A 27098-nucleotide genomic window follows, 5' to 3' on the forward strand; every position below is an offset into this window, starting at 1 on the left:
AATCTGCAACTATTTTAATTGATGATTAATAATAAGGTCATTATTTTTTAAAGGAAAGTGACCCAAAAAAACCCTCTGATCCCAGTTCATCCAGTTGGAGGATGTGCTGCTTATCTTTGTTTAATATCTGTGTAAACTGAACGTTTTTGGGTTTTTTTTGGATCGTTAGTCCGACCAAACAAGATGTCAACACTCCATTTTTTAATATTTTCTGACATTTTATAAACAAAATGGTCATTTGTTATTATCATTATAAAAGGATTGAAGGGCTCTTGTTTATTTTTTAGAAGATAATTTCTGTTTTTTCCTGTTTTTCTTGTCGGTTTGTCTGTTTTTTTGGTTTTCTGATTTTACTACAAGAGACGCTTGTTTGTTGTAAACTGTGGTGAGATATAAAAATCCAAAAGAAAATCAGTTTAAACATGTGCTTCTTTTATAAAAAAAAACATCCAGTTATTTTGCAGCGTCAAATCTGTTAAAAACAACCTAAAAAGGATTTTGGAAATGTCCGTCACATCTCATCTTTCATCTTCAGGCTGCTGTATCTCTTGCAGACTCCTCCCCTCGACATAATGAAGCATTTTGAAGTTTTTGTGACCAATAAACTGGCAGTTTGAGCTCAGATTTGGTCTCTTTGATTCGAGGTTTTAAAAGCAACACGAGCACCAAAATGCTGAAAGCTGTCAGACTTTAATTATGTTTTACAGACTCTGAGTGGAATTTTCCTCTAATATCACATTCCTCAAGTCAATTTATGTGAATTATACTTGTCTTATATTGTCTATACTCATCGAATTATACTTGTTGTTTCTCCTCCATAAAGACCTTTACTAAATCCTTTCATGTTTTTAAATCTTATGCATTCATATTTTCTGGATTGTGCATTTTGTTTCATAGTTTTTATACATTATATTGTCCATTTGATCCATTTGCTTCATTTTGTTAAAAGCTTTCTGTTTTGAAAAAGGACTAAATAAATAAACTTTTCTTACTTTCTGCAGATATAAAGTGCTTTTTTATGAAGTGTTACTGATATTTTGTTGATATCCTCTATTAACTTGGCTGTTACAATAAGTCTGGTCTTAGCGGTATTTATTTGTCTCCCATTAAAAGACCCAAACTAACACTTTCTGCCCTCCCACTACCTTCCCTGTGTGGCCCACTGGTTGCTACAGAAGGCATTAATCACATATAATTTCATTTTAATTTAGTTTTTTAATAAACATCGCTCAGAACGGAGGAAATACTTTGTTTTTTGGGATCTACTTACACACATTTGGTGGTCTAGTGAGTATTTATGGCATTAAAACAGTGTGTGTGTGTGGGATTAAGTCTAATTAAACTGTGTATTAATAGTTATGAAGGAACAACATGTCACCCAGTGTGCAGCGATGAGGCTCATTGATGTGTTTTTAATGGTTTTTGGACACAACAGCAGAGCTCTACAGCACAGAAGCTATATCAAGCTGTGGATACACGTATTACTTGGTAGTAGATCAACTCATTGTTGGTTTTGGTCTTTTTCGTGGGATTTAATGACAATAAAAAAAACATATCAAATATCACCAGACAGCTAAAAATCCTCTTTAGCCTGCAGATTCTCACAGGAGTTTCTCATACTTTCATCTCTGTGTGTTTTCACTATGATTTAATATATTTTGATTTACAGCAAGACCACCTCAGTGTGCTGCTATTATTTCCTTCTGACTCTCATATTACACTATATTTATCAATACAGGATAATAATACGACAATACATAACACTGGATTTACATCTACGTCAATGCAGATTTAAATATATCCTTTTTTCCTACTTTTCTGCTGGACTTTGAACCCAAATATTTCTACACTTTTCGGAGCAGTGAGGAAACCCTGAGCTCATCCGGCACAAACAAACATCCTGTCTGATATCATATGACTGATGTTAAAAACAACACAACACAACACCAGATGCTCTCAGTCTTCTGCTGCTCTAACAATCACAGATCCATTAGACAAGATCGGTATCACTGACATCATGATTCGACTCTTGACATCTTGTTTTGGGGAACTCTGTCATAACATCTCCGGGACACAATAAAAATGTGTAACTCCGCTGAAATTCCTTTCATACAGTCTCTTCACTTTCCTTTCAAGACATTTCCAGCGCTAATCACTGTTGAGTCATGGTGCAGGAATGCCAGTTTGGCGGCCAAATGCAGGACTCTTCTAAATACACCATTACGCTATGGGATGCTATCCTAAACTACATGTCAAGATATGATGAAGGAGCGCAGAATGGCCCGGAAATTTCTCTAACGGAGCATTTTGAGCATCTCAAGAGAGACTTAATCCAACTTGTGTTATTTAAATGCAACATGTTTCCTGCAGCTTCTGTCCCCTGATTTATTTATTTGTTGTTGTTGTTGTCCTTGTCAAACATCTCTATTAAGACTGATGATGATGAGCTGATTTTAACTTACAATTCATCATCATTTCTTCTAACATATACTCCAGGAGAAGTCGTGCTACTATTCCCATTTTCGGAGACTACTTTTCTACTTTGGATTTTTTAATGTTTACTTTTTTAGTTTTTTGGGGGTTTTAAATTCAACATGAGATTAATAATGTTGTTTTAAAACAAGTACAACTAAAGGTCAGAATTCATTTGTTCTTCTTCGCCTTCCAAGTGTTTTTCTGATCCGACACATATGTTGTGATATTGTTTGTCATTGCTTTCCAAAATACTGACACAAAACTGATGAATGTAAGTGTTTTCTGATCCAGTTTAAAAAAACAGCTTCAAGCAGAGCAGAAAGGTCTGCTCGCTAATGGATCTGCTGTTGATTGTGTTTGTTTCTGATATCTGCAGACTGCTGCTATAGCTAGTGTTAGTTAACCAGCAGGAAGAGACAAACTGAATAGAGTCAGATATGGAAACTGTTCATTTGACTCCCAACGCTTTAACTTTAATGAGCAGAGATGAAACATAATCTACAAATACAAACCAAGAGCTCAGATCAGTGTGCAGAGTCATTTTAAGTCTGTCTGTCTCATAGATGCAACGGTTAAATTCACTAACTCAGAGTCAGTTTATGGGATTATTGTGACTTAAAACAGCTACTGCAGCAGCCAGGATCTATGTTTTACTTACTTTCTGACTAAAATATCAAGTTATATTATAGTTATATTGTTATGATGTCATGATTTTGACCTTTTACAAATTGTGCAAAAACAAATATTCAAATTACATTGATCTGAAATGTTGCCGAGCCCTGTGATCATGGTAGAAGACAGACTTTAGATAAGGTAGGAACTGCTAAGCGAACACTGGTTTCAACCATCGACATGAACCTCCTCTTGAAGAGTTTACAACATTAAACTATTTACTAACTTAGAGAGTCAGTTTATGGGATTATTGTGACTCAAAACAGCTACTGCAGCAGCCAGGATCTATGTTTTACTTACTTTCTGACTAAAATATCAAGTTATATTAAAGTCATATTGTTATGATGTCATGATTTTGACCTTTTACAAATTGTGCAAAAACAAATATTCAAATTAATTACATTGATCTGAAATGTTGCCCAGCCCTGTGGTCATGGGAGAAGATAGACTTTTGATAAGGTGGTTTCAACCATTACACTACTTCCTCTTTTCCTTGGGAGGATCTTTGTCAAGTAAATGTAAACTTAGGTCGTTTAAAGCATGTCAAAAAACGATAAAATGCAGCCACTTCTCTCAGAGTTAATTGGTTAAAATCACTTTTAGTAGAAAATGATCTGAAACTCTGAAAGTAGCCTGATTTTTTAGCCCTGTTAGATATAATGACTCATATTGGCTTTCAAAGAGGTTTACAAACCTTAAACTGGACATTTAAGGTTTTATTTATCTCCAGATAAGATTAAAATGCATCAGAAGTGATTTTTGTTTTGACACTTAGATTCTAATGCAGATATTTGTTCATTTTTGTTTGAGTAAAAGTTCAAATGGAAGGTTTTTACTTGTGAAAAGTGAGTATTTTTCCCCACATTTTAAATACGCACAAGAAAAAAATCTACATCTCCGGTTTTCTGAATGTTTTTCTTGCTAATAATAACGACAGAGATTTATTACAGTTCTTTTTCCTTATCTTTTTTTGCTGTGAACATCCTGAATATGTATCTCCAGAGGAAGAGAAAACCACAATATAACTGCTTTTTTCCTGTGTGTCCACTGAGACTCAAACTGACGGATTAGAAACGCTCCGTCATATTAAGACATTCATCATTTTGTCATTAAGTAACTTGAACCATCGCTGGAGAAGTTTCCCGGTTCACACAAAAAAAACACAAAAGAAAAGCACCACAGCTGACAGCACCGCACCCCGAAAACAACAGCAGAACAATACCTCCGTTTATAAGAACATATTAGATAAATACTCCCTAACATGGAATTCATTCATAATGTTCTTCTAATCCCGGACAAACAGAGGATACACAGCAGAGAGGGATTCGTTTTCTGGTAAACGTCAAATTCACACAAAAAAACAACAATCCGTGACTTGAAGCCAGTTTGGGTGTAAAAGGCTAAAAGGCTTAAATAAACATTTTACAAATCTCAGAAGCCGAAGACGATTGTTCGGTGTCAGCGGAGCGGCTGCAGCTTTCGTCTCTTGATACGAGCGTGAGCCAAGTGGTTACGTGTGTTTTTAAAGAGGGAATATTTTATGGGATTTCTGCTTCTTACATTTACTGTACGTGAGATTTACAGCTTAGAAATATACTACGACTGTCACAAAGAGGTTTGATTTTAAATACACTGCAGTTTGGTTTTTTTCCAGGAGACTCGGTTGAGAGAAAATAAACCCTACTGTGATCAGAAATGGTAATATTTGTATGTATGCTTATATAACCTATACTATATACTTATATTTAATTATATGTATACCTACACTGTTTAACTGTTTAAATTTATTGCCAGAAAACACTATTATACAATTATTATATTTCCTTCATGCTTTGATGTGTTTTTACATAGTTTTACACATTTCTACTTATTTTTAATTCAATTTTAATCTGATGCTTTGATAGTTATTTTATTACTTTCAAATTGGTGCTTTTAATTTAATAGTTCTTGCTGTATTTTTTTTAAATTTCTGGTATACCTTTTGTTTTTCTTCTATTTGTTCATTTCCTCATTGTAACTGCACTCTAACTTTTATTCCTTTGTCCATGATTCTTCTCTCTACTGTTATTTCATTTATTTCCATTTTCTTTTCTTTTACTTCTTCTTTTCTTGTAGTCTTTTAAATATTATCTGTATTTGTATATGCTTAGTGTAGATGAAAACAACTAAAACACATTAAAACACAACACCAAAAGGTCAGAAAACAATCATTACTTGCAGCCTTTTCTGAGAAGACTGCAGATTTTTAATCTTTTATTCATTTTTTCTTAATTTCCAGAAGAAGAAAACATGAATAAAAGCATCGTGTGTATCTCACTTTGGGGGTAAAGTGAATCTTCTGATTTACGTACGCTGACGAAACCGCTCTATTTTTACCAAAACATCTTGAAAAGAAAACCAAAAAATCCTACACACCGACCATCACTTGAACTCACCTTAATAAAACAATCTTTTCTTTTCAAGTTTTTAATGCTACCTGTAACTACGACCGTATGGTGTGCAGGAACGTTTTTTTAAAGTTACAACATATCTAAAAATCTTTCCTGCTGTAGCTTTAAACAGTAAAATGATTAGTGGACTTACTGTGATCGGGTCTCCTCCAGCAGTGGGCTCGTAAGTGAGCTTGTAGCTCTTGACGGGGCCGGGTGGGGCATCCCACTTCACCGTGAGTGTGTTGATGGTGGCGTTGAAAACCCTCAAGTTCTGAGGAGGCTCTGGAAGCACTGGGAGAATACAGACAAATAAAGTGAGACAAACAGTACGATCATTACACGCTGTGTTTGATGAGCAATGGTGATGGTGATGGTGAGGATGATGATGGCAGTGTTGGTGATGCTCCCACAATCCCGCGGGTCATGGTGCTGAAAGGGTCAATTGTAGGATGGAAGTAGCAGGGTTATGTGGTTCAAAACAGGAGCGGCAGCATGGACAATGAAGCTGTTCAGAGCAGGGCTGGAGTCAAGAAAAACCTACAATTCAAATCATTTCTTAACATTTTAAATCAGGAGGAGTCAATAATGGGGACCAGGGTGTAAAATTAGCATCAGCCACCAACAAATGATTGGTAAAATTTGGTAGATTTGCTTCATTAACCGGCCAAAAAAAACAACTTTAATCTATAGAGAGGCTGGTAACATTAGAACATTCACCAACTTTTGACTGGTGGACAGAAAACATTAATTTTGCACCCTGGATGTGGACATTATTAGACATTTGGGGATTATAAAAAATGTATCTAATTTAGGGTTAATAACAAAAACCCTGGTGGCGATACAACATTTTTTTAATGGATAATAGCAAATAAATCTACAGGGCAATGTAACAATTTTAAGACATTGGATGGGCATAATAACAGGTTTTATAACATATCTATAAAATTGATAATATATTAACCCTCCTGTTGTCCTCGAGTCAAGGAAGGAAGGAAGGAAAAGAGGAAGGAAGTAAGGAGAGAAGGAAGGGAGGAATGAGGAAGGAAGTAAGGAGAGAAGGAAGGGAGGAATGAGGAAGGAAGTAAGGAGAGAAGGAAGGGAGGAAGGAAAGGAAGAAGGAAGAAAGTGAGGAAGGAAGGAAGGGAGGGAGGAAGGTAGGAAAGGAGGAAGGAAGGAAGAATGAAAGGAAGGAAGTAAAGGAGGAAGGAAGGACAGGAGGAAGGAAGGAAGGAAGGAAGGAGAGGAGGGAGGAAGGAAGAAGGAAGGAAAGGAGGGAGGGAGAGAGAGAGGAAAGAAGGAAGGAGGGAGGAAGGAAAGAAGGACAGAGGAAAGAAGGAAGGAGGGAGGGAGGAAATAAGAAACAGTCAAAACTGACGGGATCAATTTGACCCGGGAGGACAACAGGAACATTATTTTAGAATAATAACAAATAGATTTAAGGAGCTCTTAAATATATTTTGGAACAGTCACAAATAAATGTAGGAGATCTATATAATAGATTTGGGTGGGCAAGTAGTAATTTTGGGGCTATTAACAAATATAATACATTTAAAAGGTAAATCTAGTATAAGAGGGTTTTTTTCTTAAATCTTGAATCTCTGAATCAGAAGTTCCCTGACACCCAACCCTGCGTCAGAAACACTGTACAATAAACACGACAACATGCGACAACATTCATTTGATGACTGAGATGAACACTGATGGAGGTTGACATGATCAAATGACGTTACAATGTGAGATGAATGTGACAAGAGAGAATGTTAAAGTGACAAAAAATGGTGGAAAATGGTGGGACAACAACGAAAAAATGGTTCACAGTGGAATTAAAAACACACAAGGATGGAGATCTATGGAGGATGACATGTTACTGGTCAATTTTCACACTTTTTGCATTTGAAGCTCTGAATCTACGTTCACACCACAATAAAATACATGCATACTGTGAAGCTGACCTGGGCTAACTTTTATATAATTATATAACCTTTACCATGCATTGGAAATAGAGAATCCTAATGTCCAGTGTTAAATTAGACGTATATTAATCTCAAAGAACATGTGTGTGCCTCAGAGTCGTCATATATTTAGTGAAATACTGTACGCAGGCTCATGCAATAGTCAATAATCTTGATAAATAAAGTGTTTTTTAATTAAATGTTGTTAATGTTACAACATAACTTAACGTGTCAGAGTCAGATTTTGGTGTTTCGTCAAGTTTTCTAACACACACAGAAACAGATTACTGCAATAATACAACTGCAGTAGCTCGTAAGCACACTAGTATTTAGTGATGTTTCAGCATAATTAATATAATTCAAATCATAATAAACATATGCACAGATAACTGTCGGTTGCACTGTACAATTCGTACTTTGCGCTCCTTTCCGGCCGCCACAGATAATGAAACAGAGAAGAGAATTAAATGCAAAACTATCAAAATTTAAACTATGAAATTATGGGAAATTATTAGGGTATCACTACGAAATAATTCTATATAAGGTGAACTGATATATGAAGATAATGGACCAGGTGGAGACCACATCCAGTTCTTTGTTTTTCTGCATTATCGTGTTTATACCATGGGCAAAAAAAAAAGAAGCCCAACAACAACACAGAAAGTGAAATGTATTACTTTCATTTCTGAACTTCTATTAGCTAATAAAGTGCTTACCTTTGCTTTATTTTATCTGTTTATAAGAAGCCTGTTTATCGACATTCTGGAACAGATCTCAGCCTTTATAATGATATATATTATATATACACTAATTTAAAATGGAGATTACACTGCTAATATATCATTTTAACCAAAGGAGACGTGGTTTCTCCGTCCACATGTATACATTTTCCTACATTTCCTTAATCAGGCAAACCATCTGGTTGGTAGCTGTAGCACCAACGATAATGTTTCATAAGACCTGAGCTTCATCCAACATTTGTTAAGCAACACACTGGTAAATAAACTATAAAGTATTAGTAGTCTGCGGAGCGTCAGTGGTTGTCCTGTGACTGACCCCTTCAGTTTCTTGTGGTGTGAACGCACAGAAAGGCACTGAAATGCACACACATGCAGTTATGAGGGGGAAAAAAACAAAGTGTGCTCCCGTCAACACTGTCCCTGATCGTCCACATTACCATTCCACACAAAATCATGAACATTTCAAAGAAAAGGAACCAGTCCTTCGCATATGACATACCCTCCGGAGCCGATAACACTAGAAAAAGAGACGTTGAAAAAACAACAATGTTATTCCAAAGCGAGTCACATCTGTGAGCGTCAAATATGATGGTTGTGTGTAAGGGAGCTGGCAACGCGCTGGGAGTCTGCAGCGGCCGACTTACGGGTGCGCTGCGTTCCCATCAGGTCTTCGCTCTCCGACTCGTCCGGGTAGATGGCCGTCACCGTGACGTCGTAGTCGGTGTCGGGGTCCAAGTCGGGCAGAACGTGGGTGGTCTCGTCGCTGTTCAGGATGGCCTAGTGACAGAAAAGAGAAGAAAAGAAGATCAGTGTTAGTAGTGTATTTAAATATGTAGAGTAATGTATTTATTTTGCCATTTTCTCAGTTCTAATGACAGATAAGAAATCCTGAGCAATAAGGGTGAGAAGCAGAAGCAGAATCCATTATTTCCATTAGTATTTTACGATATTTTATTATATACACCCACTCACAATGGATGGTTCCATGGACTGTTTACAGAGTACTGCTGTGCAATTACACTTTTAATTTCCCCAGTTTTATTATTTTTAATATCAGCACATTTTAAAATTATTCTGCACTATTTTTTGAGCCAATACTACGAAATTGGCAATGCATAGTGTATAATCTGACTGACAAATAAAATCTATCCTAATCTTTTTATTGCTTTTGTATTGTTTCTTTTTTATTGATGCTCTTCTATTTTTATTGTCCACTTTGCAGCTGCAATACTGCAAATTTCCCAATCGTTGGACTAATAAAGGAATATTTTATCTACCATTGGATTGTATTATCATGCTATCCAGAGGGTGTTTTTATGATTAAAATAGTTGGAGAAAGACACATTTTAAAGTAGTCATTTTGACAAGGCTAGGCTAAGTCTTTAGGCTAATTTTGCTTTAAAACGTCTCTGTACTAGTAGTAGGGATGAATCTGGTGTCTGACATCGAGTAAGTCCAATAAAAGAAGCTGTTGCGGTCGCCCGATCTGTCACAATATCCCTCATACCGCTTTAAAAACATCTGTCATCTCTGCATTAGATGTGCTCATTTTTTTGGTTTCGCTGACACGTTCACATCTGGTTGGTTTGCGCTCACTTTCTAATCTGTAAACTTCACTTCATTTAACTTAAGTTTAACAAGAAAAGACAGGAAATAACATTTGAATAGTCTTCTGCTATAAGAGCTGTTATTTGTCAAAGCACATTTGGGTCTGGGGCGAAAACATATGGTCCTTGTTTTTGCTGCAACCAACTGTTTTTTTTGCTTAGTGGTCACTGCATCTGTATAATATTATATTCTGGGTGGTAAACTGTGAAAAATCAATGTACAGACTTGTGCATTTTGTCACAGAAGGTGCAAAAAGCTTTGACTCTGCATGTTGTTTCGTTAAAGTGGAGCATGATGTCTTTTTCTCCACCATAATTGCAAACGACCTAATTCTCCCTTCTCGGTTTATTCTTACACTTTATTCCTTAAAATCTAAAAAGAAATGTCATATTTTTGGCTTAAAGCAGGTGATGCGTGACACTTCAATTAAGTTCTTGATGAAAAATAAGTAGGACAACTCCTCCCATCATGCTTCATTAAAACTGTGAAGAAGTTGCCGTTTCGTGTTTTCACCGGTGAATAAAGAAAAGTCTAACAATGTGGCATTTTTGAGATAAAACTAAGACTGCAATAAACAACCTGGTATGGATTTCATTCACAGATTTGTGTGTGTTAAAGTGTGTGCTGGGTGGGGGAGACAAAAGTGGGCTCAAAAACAATGTTGGAGGGCCAAAGAATAACAAGAAGAAAACAAAGAGCGCATTATTATTGCTTCAGTTGAACTGGATGTTTTTACTTAAGTCTTGGAGCTCACAGTAAATTTTGTGAGGCATGGCAGTTTAAGGGATCTGTGAAACCACAATGGATCATTCTTGAAATCTCTCTTTTTTTTTTAACATCACTAATAAGAAAAATCTTAAATGACAACTTGACAGTGTTTCTTGTTCGTTTAGCATTTTAAACAAAACCATTTTCATTTTCAGTGTTGTAATTAAACCGTCCTCGGGGGGGCGTATGACACGAGAGGCGGGACTGTTACGGGAAGGTTGGCAGTTCGAAGCAGTGAAGTCAGAACCTGCAGGTGTGCTTTAATGCTCTTAGTCTGAACTCAAGAGTTGCACTGCTGCGTTCGAGCTCCAGTTTTAATCAGAGGAAGGAAACACCATCAAGCTACAGGCAAAAAAAACCCTTCCACCATCAGTTGGATACGGAGGAGCAACTGAAACCAGATGTTTACCGTTACTGCAGACAGGCGGTGCTGTCCAAGCAAAGCTAATCTGCATATTTCAAGAAAAAAAGCACTAAACTGGAGTATTTATCCAGCTGCTGATGCTGCATTTTTGATAACAAATAGAAATGTAAAGTGGACAAAAACAAATCCAGATACAAGCCAAGAAGCCAGAAGAAGCCAGATGTCTGCTTCTCAACAAGTTTTAGATCTTGACTGGATGTTTCCAAACCAATTCTCTCCAAGCTCGGGAAAAACTTTCAGCCTGATTCCAGTTTAGTTTTTCAACCAGTTTAAGGGGAGCCACCTGTGTATGATGCACTATGATTTACACATTTAAATATATCATCACTTAAAACTTACATCTGCTGCTTAGTTTAAAGTATGTTTGTACGGCTGTCTCTTTAATGAATATATACAACTTGTGTGATTTTTTAGGTTTATTTGCTTGATGTGCAGCTTTGCATGATGTGTTGTTGCCATTTGGGAGATGTGCATGCCAGCTTTCCTACTTGCCAGGTAATATTTAGTAGAATTAATTTTATACTGACTGAAAATGGCTAATCTATCGCAGTAAACACTAAAAAACTTTATTTGGTGGTAAAGTTGTGCCACCACTGAGTTTTAATGAGGGGGAATGATTATTTGAAGCATTTTTTATGAAACTCAGCTTTTAATGAAATATTATAATATAAGCTTGAGTCAGCAGCTAAAAAGGACTGCATGTACGTGCTACAGAGTAGTGAAAATGGGAAATGGGAAAGGAACATTTTTGTTTTTCAGCAGATAATCATCGAGTTTCAACGATGTCCAAAAGTTCTTGAAAGTGTTAAGGAATAGTTTTCGAAAGGAATAACTAAGAGACAAAATGGGAAATCAACCTAAAAAACATAGGTAAGCTGTGCCTTAGTAGTAGTAATGTGTATGCATCTATGTAATTTGTCGTAAACCATTAAAAAAACTAATAAGATAATGCTATTCTAATTTTTCTTAAGACATGAACATTGTTTATTGTCTATTTTAGTCTTGAATAAAACTCTGATCTCTGCTTTAAAAAGGGTTGAAGGGTTTCGCTAACTTACAAATTTGAAGTCGCTTTCTCCCTTCTTGGTCCAGCCGATGCGGTAAAGGGCCACATCGGGGGCTCCGTGCTCCCAGGAGGCTTTGAAGGTGGTCTGGGTCACCTCGGAGAACTTCAGGTTCTTGGGGGCAGGAACGACACCTGTTCACACACACACAGACACACAAAGGGGGGGGGGCAGATGTGGCGGTGATTACGAGGAGGAATGAGAGATGAGGCAACGTCATGCTGAAGCTGGAAGTGTGTGTGGATGTGTGTGTGTGTGTGTGTGTGTGTGTGTGTGTGTGTGTGTGTGTGTGTGTGTGTGTGTGTGTGTGTGTGTCTTTGTGAGTCTCCATGCCTGCTTTTGGGTAAAAATGTTGTATTCCTATCTTTGTCAGGAACAGATTTTAAAGACATTTGAAGAAAAAGTGACGTCAAGGTGAATAATGGAAGAACAGAACACATTCACAACAAATGAGGAGCAGATTCAGACCTGTGGTAGCCGTTCCGAGCATCGGGGTTCCAGGTCCCTCGGCGTACACTGGGGTAACGGCCACATCGTACTCAGTCTGGGAGAATAGACCGGACAGGTCCAGTGTCGTGACATCACCGTTGACATCGACCTGACGGAGGCGAATGTAATGATCAGTGACTAAGAATCCTTCACTGAGCACGAACCCTCCGCTGAGACTTGCACAGTCCTCTTATTTCATTACAACAATCACAGAAAATGTTAAAACTGCTTCAAAACAAACACGTTGGAAATATCAGAATTCAAGTTGAAAGAAAAGTCAAACTCATGACCTCAGTCACCCGGTTATTTCACCATGTTGCCGTAGCGCCACATTTAGGTGAAATAAGGTTGAATTTGTGTTAATATCTGCATTATTCTTCTTTATAATTGGCTGCAACTACATGATGAGTTTAGAGGTTATGACAGTTTGTCCAATAGCCTGCAAGAATTTGAAAAAACAATACTCAATTGTTGTCATGTTGTGTAACGTGGCTTTTGAAAATCCTCTGTTCTGATTGGCTGGAAGGTGCAGATTAACTGTTACCTATGAATCTATGACTCAGGTGTTTGTTCACAGCTCTAAATTAATGCAGCTCTGTCAAAATTATAAAGAGCTAACCAATAAGAATGTGTTTAATATTTGCATGAATCTCTCTGTATGTGTGTGCTGCTGCATGTCAATAACTATACTATACTATACTGTACTGTACTGTACTATACTGTACTATAATATAACATGAATATAGGCCATGGTATTTAAAATACATGGCCAACAGAAAGATCAAAATTCATTATATAAGCCAGTAAACTATTAGTATTTCATGCTATGGTATGGAGATTTGTTGGCAAGTAGACATTTTTGACTTTTCTTTACTACTTCTGCAGCTTTAGTCAAGATTTCATGTGATTTTATGAGTTTTTGGAACGATAACCTTTACTTCTTTCCCTGAAATCACCATTTTTACCACTGAGTTAAAAGTAAATGACAGATTAAACTGTATTTGTCAGGTCTGAGTGGATGTGAGGTGCTACGATAAATGAGTGTAACGCTTTGATGTATAAAAGGCAATGACGCTTCGCTTGATTTTTCCATTTTAAAAAGGGGAAAGCTGAGTCAAGTAAGCGGCAGTAGAGAAAAATAGACTCAACACTCTGCAGGCATGAATCCAAAATGTTGGCTTCCTCTGCAGAGACAAGAAGCCTTCAGCAGTAATCCTTAAGAGGAGATGAGTTGATGCATCATCCATCAGAACTTTTTCTGGAAACTTCTCATAGGTGTCCAACGACGCCACCTTCGGCTGTCGATTCATCCCAGACTGTTTGTCCTCCGCTGACATCCAAGTGAGAAATTATGAGGACGGAGTGGTGCTGGGATGATCCAGTCAGGCTGGGCTGACGGCCTGCGCTCTCCTGCCAGCAGACTGCTTTTCTCATAAAGCTCAGCCAAAAAAAAAAGTGGAGCTAAGACTCCGCTGAGAGGGCGGCTATAACTCTTGACTTGGTTCTGACTTGGTCGCTTTCCCAGAATGAAGATATGACTACTGACTTAAAAAACTTCACCCTTATAAAGCGGCTCGGGAAGGTTTCACTGTTTAAACCCCCACCTTTTGAATGACTCTAAAAACAATGCGAAGATCTTTAAACGGGTTTTGCCGCCACTCGGAAATGAAAAAAAAAGGTCATGGCTGTTCATCCCGGCTGTTACACATGAAACCGATTTAAACCATTTAAGACATTTCTTTCAAAAGTTGGAGAGTGTTCGAACAGCAAAACAAGTACGCAGGAGGATGCTGCTCGGAAATCAAGGATCCAAACCAAATACGACCACAACCTTCGCTGCAGACTCTCTTAAGAAGCCAAACTACAAATCTTCCATAACCATAGAGAACTGACAACCATTAAAAGCAAGTCGGAGGCTATATGATGACTAAATGCAGCCTGAGATATGTAAACGTGTTCATTTCACATTGGTACGACTCAATTAGCTCAAATCAACCCCCCGTTTCTATTTTTACTGGTTGTAGTCAAACATTTCTTCTCAGGCTGAAGCTAACAATCATTTTCATCATCGATCAATCTCATGATTAGTTTTCCAAAATGGTTTAGTCTATAAATATCTGAAAATAGTGAGAAAAGTCCCGCGGAGATGAAGTTGATACCTCCAGAAGTCTTGTTTTGACCGGCTAAAACAGTCCAAAACCACAAACATACTCATGTGATATAAAACATAACAACACAGAACTTAAAACCCAACTGAAATCACAATTAGTCATCTTTGTTTTGCAATCAAAAAGATGTCAAAGTGATTTTTTTTTTTTTAAATGTAGCAGCTGGCAGGCCGAACTCTGGCAGCAGAATCAGAGACCTAAAAGTAAGCAAACTTGACTGCAGCTTACAGTGAGTTGTCAGCGGTGGTATTAGAGAGCGAACCAGCAGTTAAACTGATCCGATTGACGTAAACAGGGATGTTTTGTCAAGTTGTTTAATGCGCTGAAGCTGATTTAATTATCCATGGATGGATGAATGATGGATGTTTATGTTTTGGTCGCTCATTCAGAAAGCCGACGCACAAGATGAGTCCGTGTTTGTAGACGAGGAGGAGAAATAAGTCTTCTTGTTGAAAGTTCGTGGCTTTTGTTGTGTCTCGGGCCGCCGTGTGGCCGACAAATACAGTTTAAAATGAAACTATTGAATCGGCTGCGTTAAAATAAGTGCTATATCTACACAGACGGGAGAAGTAGGGGCTGTCTAATAGCTGGAACTACCAAGATTTGTTCCATGGAGGTGACTTGACAAGCAATTCAAGTCATTAAGAACATCTAGTTTATCCTGTAAGCCCAGAAAACAAAAACCCCAGTATTACCTCTTTGAGTTCTCCGCCATCTGGTTTGTAGGTGACCGTGTACTTGAGGACAGCTCCGGGAGAAGCGTCCCAGTTGAGCTTCAAGGTGCTGTGAGTAACATCAGTGACCCTCAGGTCTCCAGCAGGAGGAATGGGCACTGAGGGAGGACAGGGTAAGACTTTAAGCATCCTGACTCATGCACAAAAAAAAACCATTTCAATAATTCTGTTAGGACTTTAAAAAAGATGCTGATTGATAAGAGCAGAGCCAACGCTTAACGAATGGCTGGAAAACAGACAGCGGCTTCTTTTTAAGAGCTGCCACCTACGATATTCTGTTTTCTGGTTCATCTGTTTTCTATCGGTTAGTTTTCGATCCAAAATATAAACTCCAACATAAACAGGCTGCTGACATGAAAATAAAAGTCTGTTAAAGTTTGTACCTTTAAGACTTTTTGTCTAATAAAATTGGCATTTTAAACAATGTAAGATCCAGGACGTTAGAAAGGATATGCAGGGAATATGGCGGGATCACATGAGGCAAAGCTACTCTGAAGACAGAAGTTGTGGCATTACTTGAGATAAATATGAATAAGATAAGAGTGTATGAATAACTTGCCCACTTTCTTTTTTTGTGGACCCAGCATCAAATTTCTGCTTTTAATCCATTTTGAGAGAATATATTAGAGGATTACGGCAAAAATGTCTAAGTGGTGTAACCATAAAAACTTTGTACCAAATAATTCAACTTGCTTAAAAACAGTAAATTGTCAATAAAACACCATATCAACTAGTTTGGCATGATCTTACATTATAACTTTTATATTAAATAAAGGTAATGGAATACAATTGTTCTAAATATTACATTTAATCTGGGGAATCATGTCAATCAGAAACCATTTAAATTTTTTAAATGAAGTCATTATTAGTATAAGTCCACTTAAATACACTGCAGGTGGATAAAATATGTAATATTTATCATTCTTTTGTGGTTACACCATTTGACATTTTCAGGAGCATTCAGTCTTATTTTTGTTTAAAAATGGTGCAAATGTCATTTCAAATGACATAAAACCAACAAAAATACAAATTGTACATTTTAACAAACCTGATGCTGCTTTTAAAACTATTTTTTAACATATTTTTGAATTGCTCATCTTGCCAAACCCTTATTGTCACTGATCCATATCTTACAATGACAGGATATTTAAGGAGTGATTTATAAAAGTTTAGTCGAGAGTCGTATATCTTTTCATTTATCGGGTTGTGTGCTAAGAATATAAAACACTGGCCGGTCAGCTTGACATCATATCTTCATGTTGAGCCGCTTCCTGTCGTGAGAGTGAAGACAGCTATCTTAATGTTTTTCCACAGCAGACAGAAATATGTCAGTTTTTAAGAGTTGTTTTTTTTTTTTTTGTACGTAGACTTACAACAACCTGTGCAGCTGTGTTGATCTCATCCAATGCTTTGGTAACCAGCTATGTAGGAAGGTGATGTACCCTTTCTTATTACTGCCTAGAAAGCTCTAATTAGACTGACTGATGAAAGCAGCTTTCAATGAGCCACAACACCAAACCAATTTAACAAAATCAGAACCAGGCGAGGCTTATGTTGCTTAATGAGGTGGATGGTTTTATGCCTGTCGGTTATTTATCGTCCCTTTATTGGTTGCTTGCCTCGGCGTTCGCTCACATCGACTTGTTTCACTAACGACAAACAGATAAACTTGACATATGTTTGGTTTGATGAGTATGAAAATGATGGGATTCGTATGCTGCGCTTAGTTGCATTGAAAGGAAATCTTAATACCACCAGATTTAAACCCAACTGGACTTTTTTGGAGCGACGTCTTGGACCGAGCTTTACGTTACCACGGTTATAACACCACATGAGGGAATATCTACTGAGAGAATTGGGTTCAATCTTTCAGTGGAGAGTTGAGAGATTTAGGCAAGCGGCACCGCAGCTGTTCTCGAGCCTCGACACCTTAGTGGGACACTTCTGTTGGTTTTTCCTCCCATTTGTCACTCGTCTAGACAGCGGAGGGATAGATTATGCTTAAGTGGGTTTTTCTGGATATTACGCTTATGTTTTTTCCACCATGACAAAACGTTCAGTCTTACTTTAAAGCTTTAGTTCAGTTTGGCTCTTTGGCCTTAGAGGTTTAATCCAATCAGATAATTCGTCTTCAGAAGAGCTTTGCCCCCAATTAAATGCATGCAGATTATTTAATCTAAAGAAGTTCTTCAGGTTACATACAGGTGACTCCTTTCCCGTTCAAAGGGTCGCTGACAGCTTCGCCGTACAGAGCGTACAGATTGATGGAGTACTCCGTGTTGGGTATCAGCTGCACCAGCTGGACATCATTCGCATCGGCTCCGGCACGCACCTACAGCAGGATGAGAGTGGAAAAATAAGAAAATGAGAGAAGAAGAAGAAGGACGCAGGTGGACGTTGGACAGCAGAAAGGAAACACTGACTTGTCAGCAAGATGTTTTGGAGTTGTGAGGATTTTTTTTTTTTTTTTTTTTATACTCAACACCTGGTGAACAGGCTTGACTCTCCGCTGACCTCAGAAAACTACACACAACACACTAGTCCTTTATAACATACCTGCGCTAACACGTCATGGTTAACAAATCTTACTCTGCAGCCACACAAACACAACATGTGCACACAATGCGAAAGATGTCACGAACACCTTATTGTGGTTTGAATTAATGGTGTTTAATGGTCAGCCGATGGTTGTGTGGCTTTACCTCTTTCTCCAGCTGAGGCTCTGAGGCGTTGACGGACTTGTACCGCAGCATGTAGCCTGTGGCCTTCTCCACTCTCACCCAACGCACCTTCATGGTGCTCATGGTCTCATCGAACACATCCATGGAATTCACTGCTGGCAGCGGCACTGAGAGGAATGATATATGTAACAGCAGTGATTGGTAGGTTTTAGGAGATCAGCGATATGAAGTACAAAGAGAGAGAAGGCTGGACAATCCTCCATGTTTGAGTAAATGGAGGTTTTTATAAGACTAAGAGCAACATTTGGGGTCAGAAGTCTTTTTTGATATTCAGTATATGTAGGAGGTTTTGGCACAGAACAAAAGGGATAATGATACAACCAGCTGAGCAACTTCCACTGCATATTTCATCCACTGCATATTTTTTTAAAGCATCCCAGAAAGTCCCAAAGAGATCATAAAGTTCAATACTTTTGATGTCCTGCATATTTGGTATCACATGTCCAGTTATGGCTTCTGGGTTTATGGAATTTTTTTTTTTAGCTTCTGTTATAGGAATGACCTGATTTCTGACTGATTTCTGCAGGAGCACAATTTCTTATATGTTTCTAATCCAGTGTTCTTACTAAAACCCTAACCCTGAAACTAAAATGCATGAGTCTAAATAACTCTGCACAGCTGAGCAGATTATTTGTAAATGTTATATTCATGCAGACACAACTCATTGAGCTTCATCATTACAGAGCTTCATCTTCTTACAACACTCATGCTTCAAGAAATAAAGAAATAGATATCTTTTGGAACTATCTTCAGGGACGCAGCATCGCATTGACTCACTTAAAATAATCCAGACGCGGTTAAGACAATACAAGGATATGAAAGAAATATGTTGACCGACTAGCTGACAGTAAAAGCCATGTAAACAGTCGTTGTAATATATCCAAATAATCTGGTTTCTTTGTGTGTGTGTGTGTGTGTGTGTGTGTGTGCTTGTAAAGGCAAAAAAATTCAAACCCGCAACAACAACAGAGTCACCAGACCATAACGATATTTTACAGACATTTCATATGAAAAAGGATGCATCATTGTGAGCATCTAGACAACATCATAAACTGTTTTAACGCGAAAAATGTGTGATTTTTTGGCTTTTTTAAGAGTGTGGTTTTGGACTCCTATATTCTAACTGCTTTGGCTTTATAAACAGATCAATAGAGGACATCTCCACCCAAACCTCAGCCAGCCTTCAGCCTTTATAGATGGAGTTTTGAGTTTTTAAGAAAGGACATTATGACCTAACTGCGAGTGTTATTTTAAAAAATGACAGTATAAAAATAAATAAAAAGCCACAGTGATCTAACGGCTGCTGGTGCCATCCAAGTCAATGACAATAGAACAATCGGTTATTGTTTTATGACAGTGGGAAACAGCTCATTGTAAAAATCACTCGCACATTTAAGAACAAATAAAGAAAACATTAAAGGACAAATGAGCAAATAAAAGCACTTATAGCCATGCACTTAACACGTTGTTAAATTATATCAGTTTATTTAAGATATGCTCAAAGACCGCAGACCTGATGAATAAAATTTTAACTGTTGTCTTTATAGCTCGACGTGATTCAGACTAACATCAGCTCACTGCATTGCATCATGGGGCGTTGTTTGTGTTTGTCTTCAGCACTTTTCCGCCTCAGATCAGACACTAAATATACATTATATAAACAGACATGTTGTAGATTTTGCCGGGGGAAGAAAGAAAAACGAGTAAACAAGCATCCGTCGATGTGTGTGTGAATCGGGATAAAGAGCAGAGGAATCGAGTTGTTTATCTCACACACACACACACACACCATATGGAAGAAGCAGAACGCTTTCCCATAACAGTTAACCCGCCGCAGAGCGATGATGCTATCCCCGCCTTTGAAAGTTTCCTCTTTAATCACGCCTGTCGACCCAAAAGGGCAACGAGTGTCTTGTGAAAAAGCCATCGAGCGTGGAAACCGAGCGCTTCTCTCATAGGGCAAAAGAGGCGATTTGCTTTGTGGGGGGGGGAAAGGGAGGAAGTCAAGTGAGGTCAGTTTTATCTGTGTGTAGAGCCAAATCACAACAGAAGTTATCTAAGGGCACTTTTCACATAGAGAAGGTCTAGACTATACACTTTATTTTAAGCAGACTTGGTGGCAAACTCCCCTTTAACAGGAAGAAACCTCGAGAAGCATCGGGCTCTATAGCTGGGCGACCGTCTACCTTCACCAGTTGGATTTAGAGAGAAAGAGACACAGAGAAGCACAGCAACAACAACAATAATAATAGAAGAAGAAGAAGAAAAGGTAAAAAGACACTTACAGGTGGTCTCGGTGCCCTTCAGAGGCTCGCTGACCTGCTCGCCGATGACGGAGAAGACATTGACGATGTACTCGGTCTTTGGGTTCAGGTTCTCCAGCACGACGGTGAACACTGTGGCGTCGACCGTCAGCTGAAACTGTAAAAGGACGAAACATTAGTCAAGTGTATAGGATCAGAAATGATCAGAAGTGAGGAAACTAAAGAATCTCCGAAACTATTAAGGACATTTTGGGCCTCAGACCTTCATGAAATCCACCAAGGTATCAAAAGGATAAACAAAGTGGGTAATAAATTGGTTGCTTTTTATTCTTAAACCTTATATATAATGTTCCAGGTGGATAGATGACCTCATGTCTATGTTTACTGGTGTTTATCACTAGTACACTCAGGATAATCCAAATCCAAATTCACTGCTGTAGATATTTTTCATATTTTTTAGCTTTGGAAGAAAAACACTTCCCAATAAAAAAAACTGTTGATAATAAACTTTGTGGATTTTCCAGAATAACAGGGACGCTGTTTGAGTTTTTCAAATATCATTTTTCAATCAACAATCAACAGACATCAAAAAAGGGGAAAATAAAACCCAAACTAGGGTTAAGTAATGCATCTAAATACTCTAATTGTAAAGTAATGTGTCCACTATGTGGAACTATGAAACACCAAATATTTAAGATATCATTTATTTGGTCTTTGATCTGATTTAAAACAAAAATATGCAACTTTTGGACTTTATATTTAATAAGATTCAACTCTTCTAAGGTTGCTTGTGTTTAGACACATAAGTTAGATATCAAAAAAGTATTATTTAGGTATCATATTGAAACTCTGGCACTGTGTTGGCATTACTATCAAAACCTTTTAAACCATAAAAGATATATTTTGTTTTTTGGGTCACTCATGTATGATTAATCCCAAGAAAATCTCAAGAACTAATCATCTGAAAAGTCACAGATGTGGATATGATCATTATCATTGGTTTCGCTGGTTTTTCGAGGTTTTAGCGTGTGTGTGTGGTTTTCTTTTGGTTTTGTTTTTTTTGGGGTTTTTTTTGTATGAATGACTGTAAGGAGGTTGCTCAGTATCTAAGAATGCCTGCAGATAAATGCTTTTTGATGCAGAAGCCAAGAAATATTTCCCTTAGGGGACAATAAAGCGCTATATATCTCATCTTATCGTACTCCTTTAACCTCAAAAAGCTAAAAATATATTTGAGGTATTCATTCAAAAATACCAAAATGCCTGAATAACTTCTTTATAATATAATATATTCCATGTACAGATGTGTAGTTCTTTCTCTGTCAAGTGTTGTTAACCAGTGAACCAAAAGAGCTTCTGCCATTGAAACAATAGTCGTGATAAGTTTTGGGAAGTAAGTAGCTGGATAAGGTCTGCCAAGTTTTTGTTCTTTTCAAAAAAGGGAGAAAATCTCATTTTAGAGGAAATCTCTATTCAACTATTGTGAAATCACAAAAGCAAAATAACTGCGGTTTGAAAAGGACTTCTGTGCTGATGGAGGTAGAAGAGCAGGTTTGAGAAGAAAATGTTCTCACCAATCAGACAAGTACAAACATATGCTTTCCTTAAAAAAAATAAAAAAAACTTTATAATGCTGAGTTTGAGCTTTTATTGTTTCAGAAACTGGTAATGACATTTAAAATGAGATGAGGCAAAGTTCTCAAACTGACTTAAACCCCGTCTTAAAGGACACAGGGGAGGTTCAGAGGAGATCTGGACAGGAACTTTGCCTCTTCTTTCTTGTCCGCCGCGGTGAATGGAGAATTAAAAAATCACCACAAACCGACATAGCCAAAATGATTTAACGATTTAATGATTTATAAAGTCCAGAGTTGAGCAGGACCAACCTTTTATTTCTCAGCGAGTCAACTTGGCTGCCGTATGATTGTCCTTTCCAGGCTTCACTTTCACTAAACTAATTGTCCAATACATCACTCAGGTCACATCAAAAGAGGAACACACACACACACACACACAGGACTCAGGAGTGAGCAGTTTGTAAGTTTGATATCTACATGTTTAAAAAAAAAAAAAAAAGTCAAGATTTGGATTAAAATTGGCTCATCAGCTCATCAGTAAATGTCAATCTGTGTTTTTGGTGGTACTCCAGGTATTTCAACCGTTAAATGATTTGAGTCTGTAAGCTGAGGCGACCGTGCTGCGTTCATGTGTTGGTGGGAAAGTCGTCATGTTGGACGTCCAAGTTGGCCGCTGAACGGTGTCACATTCCTGAACTATTCTGTTGGAAAATCAAACCCAGAGGACAAATGACAAACAGAGAGAGAGAGAGAGAGAGAGAGAGAGAGAGAGAGAGAGAGAGAGAGAGAGAGAGAGAGAGAGAGAGATAAGGAGAGAGAGAGAGGAGAGAGAGAGAGAGAGAGAGAGAGAGGAAGAGAGAGAGAGGGAGAGAGAGAGAGAGAGAGAGAGAGAGAGACAGAGAGAGAGGGAGGGGAGAGAGAGAGAGAGGGAGAGAGAGAGAGAGAGGGAGGGAGAGAGAGAGCGAGAGAGAGAGAGAGAGAGAGAGAGAGAGAGAGAGGGAGGGAGAGAGAGAGCGAGAGAGAGAGAGAGAGAGAGAGAGAGAGAGAGAGAGAGAGAGAGAGAGAGAGAGAGAGAAAGAGAGAGAGAGAGAGAGAGAGAGAGAGAGAGAGCTGCAGCTTAACCAGCAACTTTTCTTTTTTTTTTGGTGCTCTGCAAGTTATTTATGTCTTTAATTCATTAAGTTCAAACTGTTTCCAATGCAAATCAAGTTGTATAAAGTGTTTTATAAAATCAACTTTTGTTTTTCTTGACTCATGTGGGGCGACAGAGACGCTCACTTCTGGGAAAAATCGTGAAACCAGTTGATTCATATTGGAACCAGGTTAAAGGTTTTTTTTGGAGTTTTTTTTTTCTTTTACTTGTTTTCATGAAATAAGGTTTGTAGGACTCTTTTTATTTTATCAGTTTTTGGTCATTTTTGTGGGGATAGTTCCAAGAGGCGTGATAAGAAAGTTATTTGAGGAACTTTCACATATAATTAGTCACCTCATGACACGTATCTACTTTTAGTTTCATCTGCGGGGGCGGACGCTAAAAATGGTTTGTAGATAAATCCAGTTCCAACGGGCAGCTTGGAGCACGCTCACTAAGAGCCATGCAATGATTAGTCAACGAATAAATCAACAGAAAAAAAGGAATTGGCAACTATTTTAATGATGAATCGTTTCCTTTTCCTTGTCTTAGGTTATAATAAATTAGACATTTGGGGGTTTGCATTTGACCTCTCCTTTGGGTTCATGAATGTATACTTGGAATAATTAGGGTTAGGGTTAATGTGTTATGAACTACATTGTGATAAAGCTCCAAATTGGGAAAGTTTAACCTTCGTGTCGTCCTCCCGGGTCAATTTGACCCCGTCTGTTTTGACTGTTCCTACCTTCCTCCCTCCCTCCTTCCTTCCTCCCTCCCTCCTTCTTTCCTTCCTCCCTTCCTTCTTTCCTCCCTCCCTCCTTCTCTCTTTCTTTCCTCCCTCCTACCTTCCTTCTTCCCTTCCTCCCTCTCTCCTTTCCTCCCTTCTTCCTTCCTCCCTTCTTTCCCTCCTCCCTTCCTTCTTCCCTCTTCCCTCTCTTCTTTCCTTCCTTCTTCCTTCCTACCTTCCTTCCTCCCTCCTTTCCTTCCTTCCTTCCTCCCTCCCTCCTTTCCTTCCTTCTTCATTCCTCCCTCCCTTCCTCCCTCTCTCCTTTCCTTCTTCCTTCCTCCCTTCCTTCTTTCCTTCCTTCTTCCTTCCTTCTGTCCTCCCTCCTTTCCTTCCTCCCTCCCTTCCTTCCTCCCTCTCTTCTTTCCTTCCTTCTTCCTTCCTCCCTTCTTTCCTTCCTCCCTCCCTTCTTTCCTTCCTTCTTCCTTCCTTCTTCCTCCCTCCTTCCTTGACTCAAGGACAACAAGAGGGTTAAGGTTCTTTTCTCCTCAATCTATGAGCTTTATTAGACCAAATATACAAAGAAAGAAGCTTTTTTTTGGCGTGGTATTACATATAATCTGAAATATGTATAAAAAATGTTGGTAGCCACATCATCATATAAAAAAAGGTTTATTCTACCAATTAAATTGATCTTCAAATCTTCAAAAGACCACCTTTCAATGTTTAAATTAATGAGAGAAAATGGTCTTTATACAGCTGTAACTTATCTGTCCAAACATAGCGAATACCGAATTATTTAATATTCCTAGTTTACACTTTAAATTGTTGTATTATTAATTCTGTTTTTCCTTCATTCATTTTATAACCTGATAGCTTTTAACCAATTCTGTCATAATTATAAGTACAATAGAAGTGTTTAAATTACTTAAATAGAGTCGTTAATCATCAGCAAATAAACTAAGCTTGTGTTGCTTCTTACCAATTATAATGCCAATCATTTTTTCCCTGCCTGCCTAATTCTTTTGAGCCAAGGCTTTGATGACTTATTTTAACAGGGAGTGCTGTAATTTTGATGCTAAATTCACCAAAAAATCAATCAATCAGAGCAGAAAACTATCAGCACGGAACGAACATCTGGACGCTGAAAATGTGATCGCTGTTTTTTACTTTTCGAAGCCGTTTTCTAAATAAAAAATAATGTGATCAAACTCTTTATAATGAAGGAGCATGTCCCTCTTTACAGCCGTGTGGCTCGCTGACATGTTTTTAATAGTTTTTGGACTAAGAAGATATATCAGGCTTTGGATACACACAGCTTTGGTTTGGGTCAGCTTGATAGATTTGTGATCTTTTCCTCGCCTAAAAAGCTAAATTAGCAAACCACAGCATTTTAACACACTACAGTAAGATAGCCATGACCAACAAGTACAACCTCACAGTGCTGCTAGATCTTAATCTTCTTCCATAATACATAAATATTCCAAGTTTACAGTAATACGTTATGTTTAATTTCCTGTCAATGTAGCATAGCGTGAGCACTGACCCTCCTTTCTATTGGCTACACCTTGCATTGCTACTAAATCACTACGAGATTAGACCTGAACTATAAACATCCGGCATGTAAATATCATCTATATCATATTCTTTTGTAAATACGAGCTCTGCAGCCCAATGTAAACACACGAAGGAAGAGAGAAGGCTGTACGATGAGGAGGCTTGACCCACTGTGAGGTCTATAACGTTAAACTAAGTGGATCCAGAGGAAACTCTGCTCGATTTCAGACGAGCCCGATTATAATCACACAGGCTCCGTCTGACAACGGCCAATAAAAGCACAAAGGATGGAAAAGACCCAGTACTCTGTTTTTAAAGACAGGACTGACAAGAGGTTAAGTGTAAACTAAATGCAGGTTCACCAAACAACTGGGATCCAGATTTAAAATCCCGGAGCCAAATAAACACGGCTTTGAATAAAAGCCAGACCTGGGTATGTGGAAACACTTTCAAAAGGTTTTTTTTTCACCTGCATCGTGAGCTTTGCCAGAGAAGATGACAAAGAGAAGAGGATTAAACCACAGGAGGGGATTTAACTATCAATTAGTCTGTTTTCGTGTGAATGACAAACTGTCAGTAAATCTCACCTGAGTGGTTCGGGTCACAGATATAAACAAACCAAACAGCTATCTGTTACGGGTTCAGTCGGGTTCAGCAGGGGCCAAAGGGAATTAATAAGTAAACAAGATGCTATTTCATATTCAGGATCCTATCCAGCACTAACAGATGGTAAACATAAAGTTTATGAACCAGGAAGCTAACTGGGCAGCTCACACTAACGAAGCTCTATGAAACATTCAGTGAATTACCAGAGTGTTGTTTGACTATTTAAGCCTCTAGAGACTAAAGTTGATGCTAAAAACAAGCATGGAGTTATCTTTTCCTTATAGCTAAACCTGTTTAAAGAGAAGAGAAGAAAAAAAAATCCCTCTTGTTCCTTTTTGATTGTTACCTTTGTGCTGTCTTACACATTTAAGCATCTTTACACTAGTTTAATCTATATAGTTGTTGGTTTTTCTAGCTTTAACGGCCATTACTGAGCTTGGAAATAACAGTATGACACTAAATTGTAATAAAAAGCAGATGGAGTTCAATCATTTGATGAAGGATGGCGATAAGGGCCCAATATAACAACTGAACCATTGTTAAAGAGGAAAGAAACTGTTGTGTGTCTTTGCTGAGTGAACAAAAAGTGTTGTTTTTTTTTTGCTTTTTAAAAAATAACACTCAGTGGAGGAGTAAAGGGTTACCATGACCACGAACAAGTAGAAACTCACTTCAGCAGCACAAGAAATGAAACAACAGGTGTGTGGATAAATGGTGGGTCGGGCCACAAAAATCACACAGGTGATCATTGATTATCATCTCCATGACAACTGAGCAACCAAGCCACAGGATGAGGCTTCTTTTCCAATAAATAGACCTCTCTATCTTGTTTTTTTTTAAACTCATTTTGATGTTATATTATATGTAAAACACTTTGAAACTGCATCAGTGTGTCAATTGTGTCACAAAAGTAAACTTAAGTTGATTTAATTTGCCTTTTTAACTTGTTTACCATCTACAAATATGTGTAT

The 27098-nt window shown here is 38.0% G+C and overlaps 1 protein-coding gene across 1 annotated transcript in view; it reads right to left on the reverse strand.

Moving 5' to 3' along the window:
- The window catches only part of col12a1b (collagen, type XII, alpha 1b), a 158413-nt gene that overhangs the window by 86303 nt on the left and 45012 nt on the right, over positions 1 to 27098 (reverse strand). The window contains exons 22-29 of the mRNA XM_062436907.1: positions 20553 to 20682; positions 18229 to 18374; positions 17729 to 17858; positions 15488 to 15624; positions 12604 to 12733; positions 12130 to 12269; positions 8921 to 9048; positions 5731 to 5896 (exon numbers count right to left, since the gene is read on the reverse strand). Of these exons, the coding sequence (XP_062292891.1) occupies positions 5731 to 5896; positions 8921 to 9048; positions 12130 to 12269; positions 12604 to 12733; positions 15488 to 15624; positions 17729 to 17858; positions 18229 to 18374; positions 20553 to 20682 (1107 nt within the window). The remainder of the gene's footprint in view (positions 1 to 5730; positions 5897 to 8920; positions 9049 to 12129; positions 12270 to 12603; positions 12734 to 15487; positions 15625 to 17728; positions 17859 to 18228; positions 18375 to 20552; positions 20683 to 27098) is intronic.

The sequence above is a fragment of the Scomber scombrus genome, chromosome 17 (genome assembly GCF_963691925.1).
Source record: "Scomber scombrus chromosome 17, fScoSco1.1, whole genome shotgun sequence".
NCBI lineage: Eukaryota > Metazoa > Chordata > Actinopteri > Scombriformes > Scombridae > Scomber > Scomber scombrus.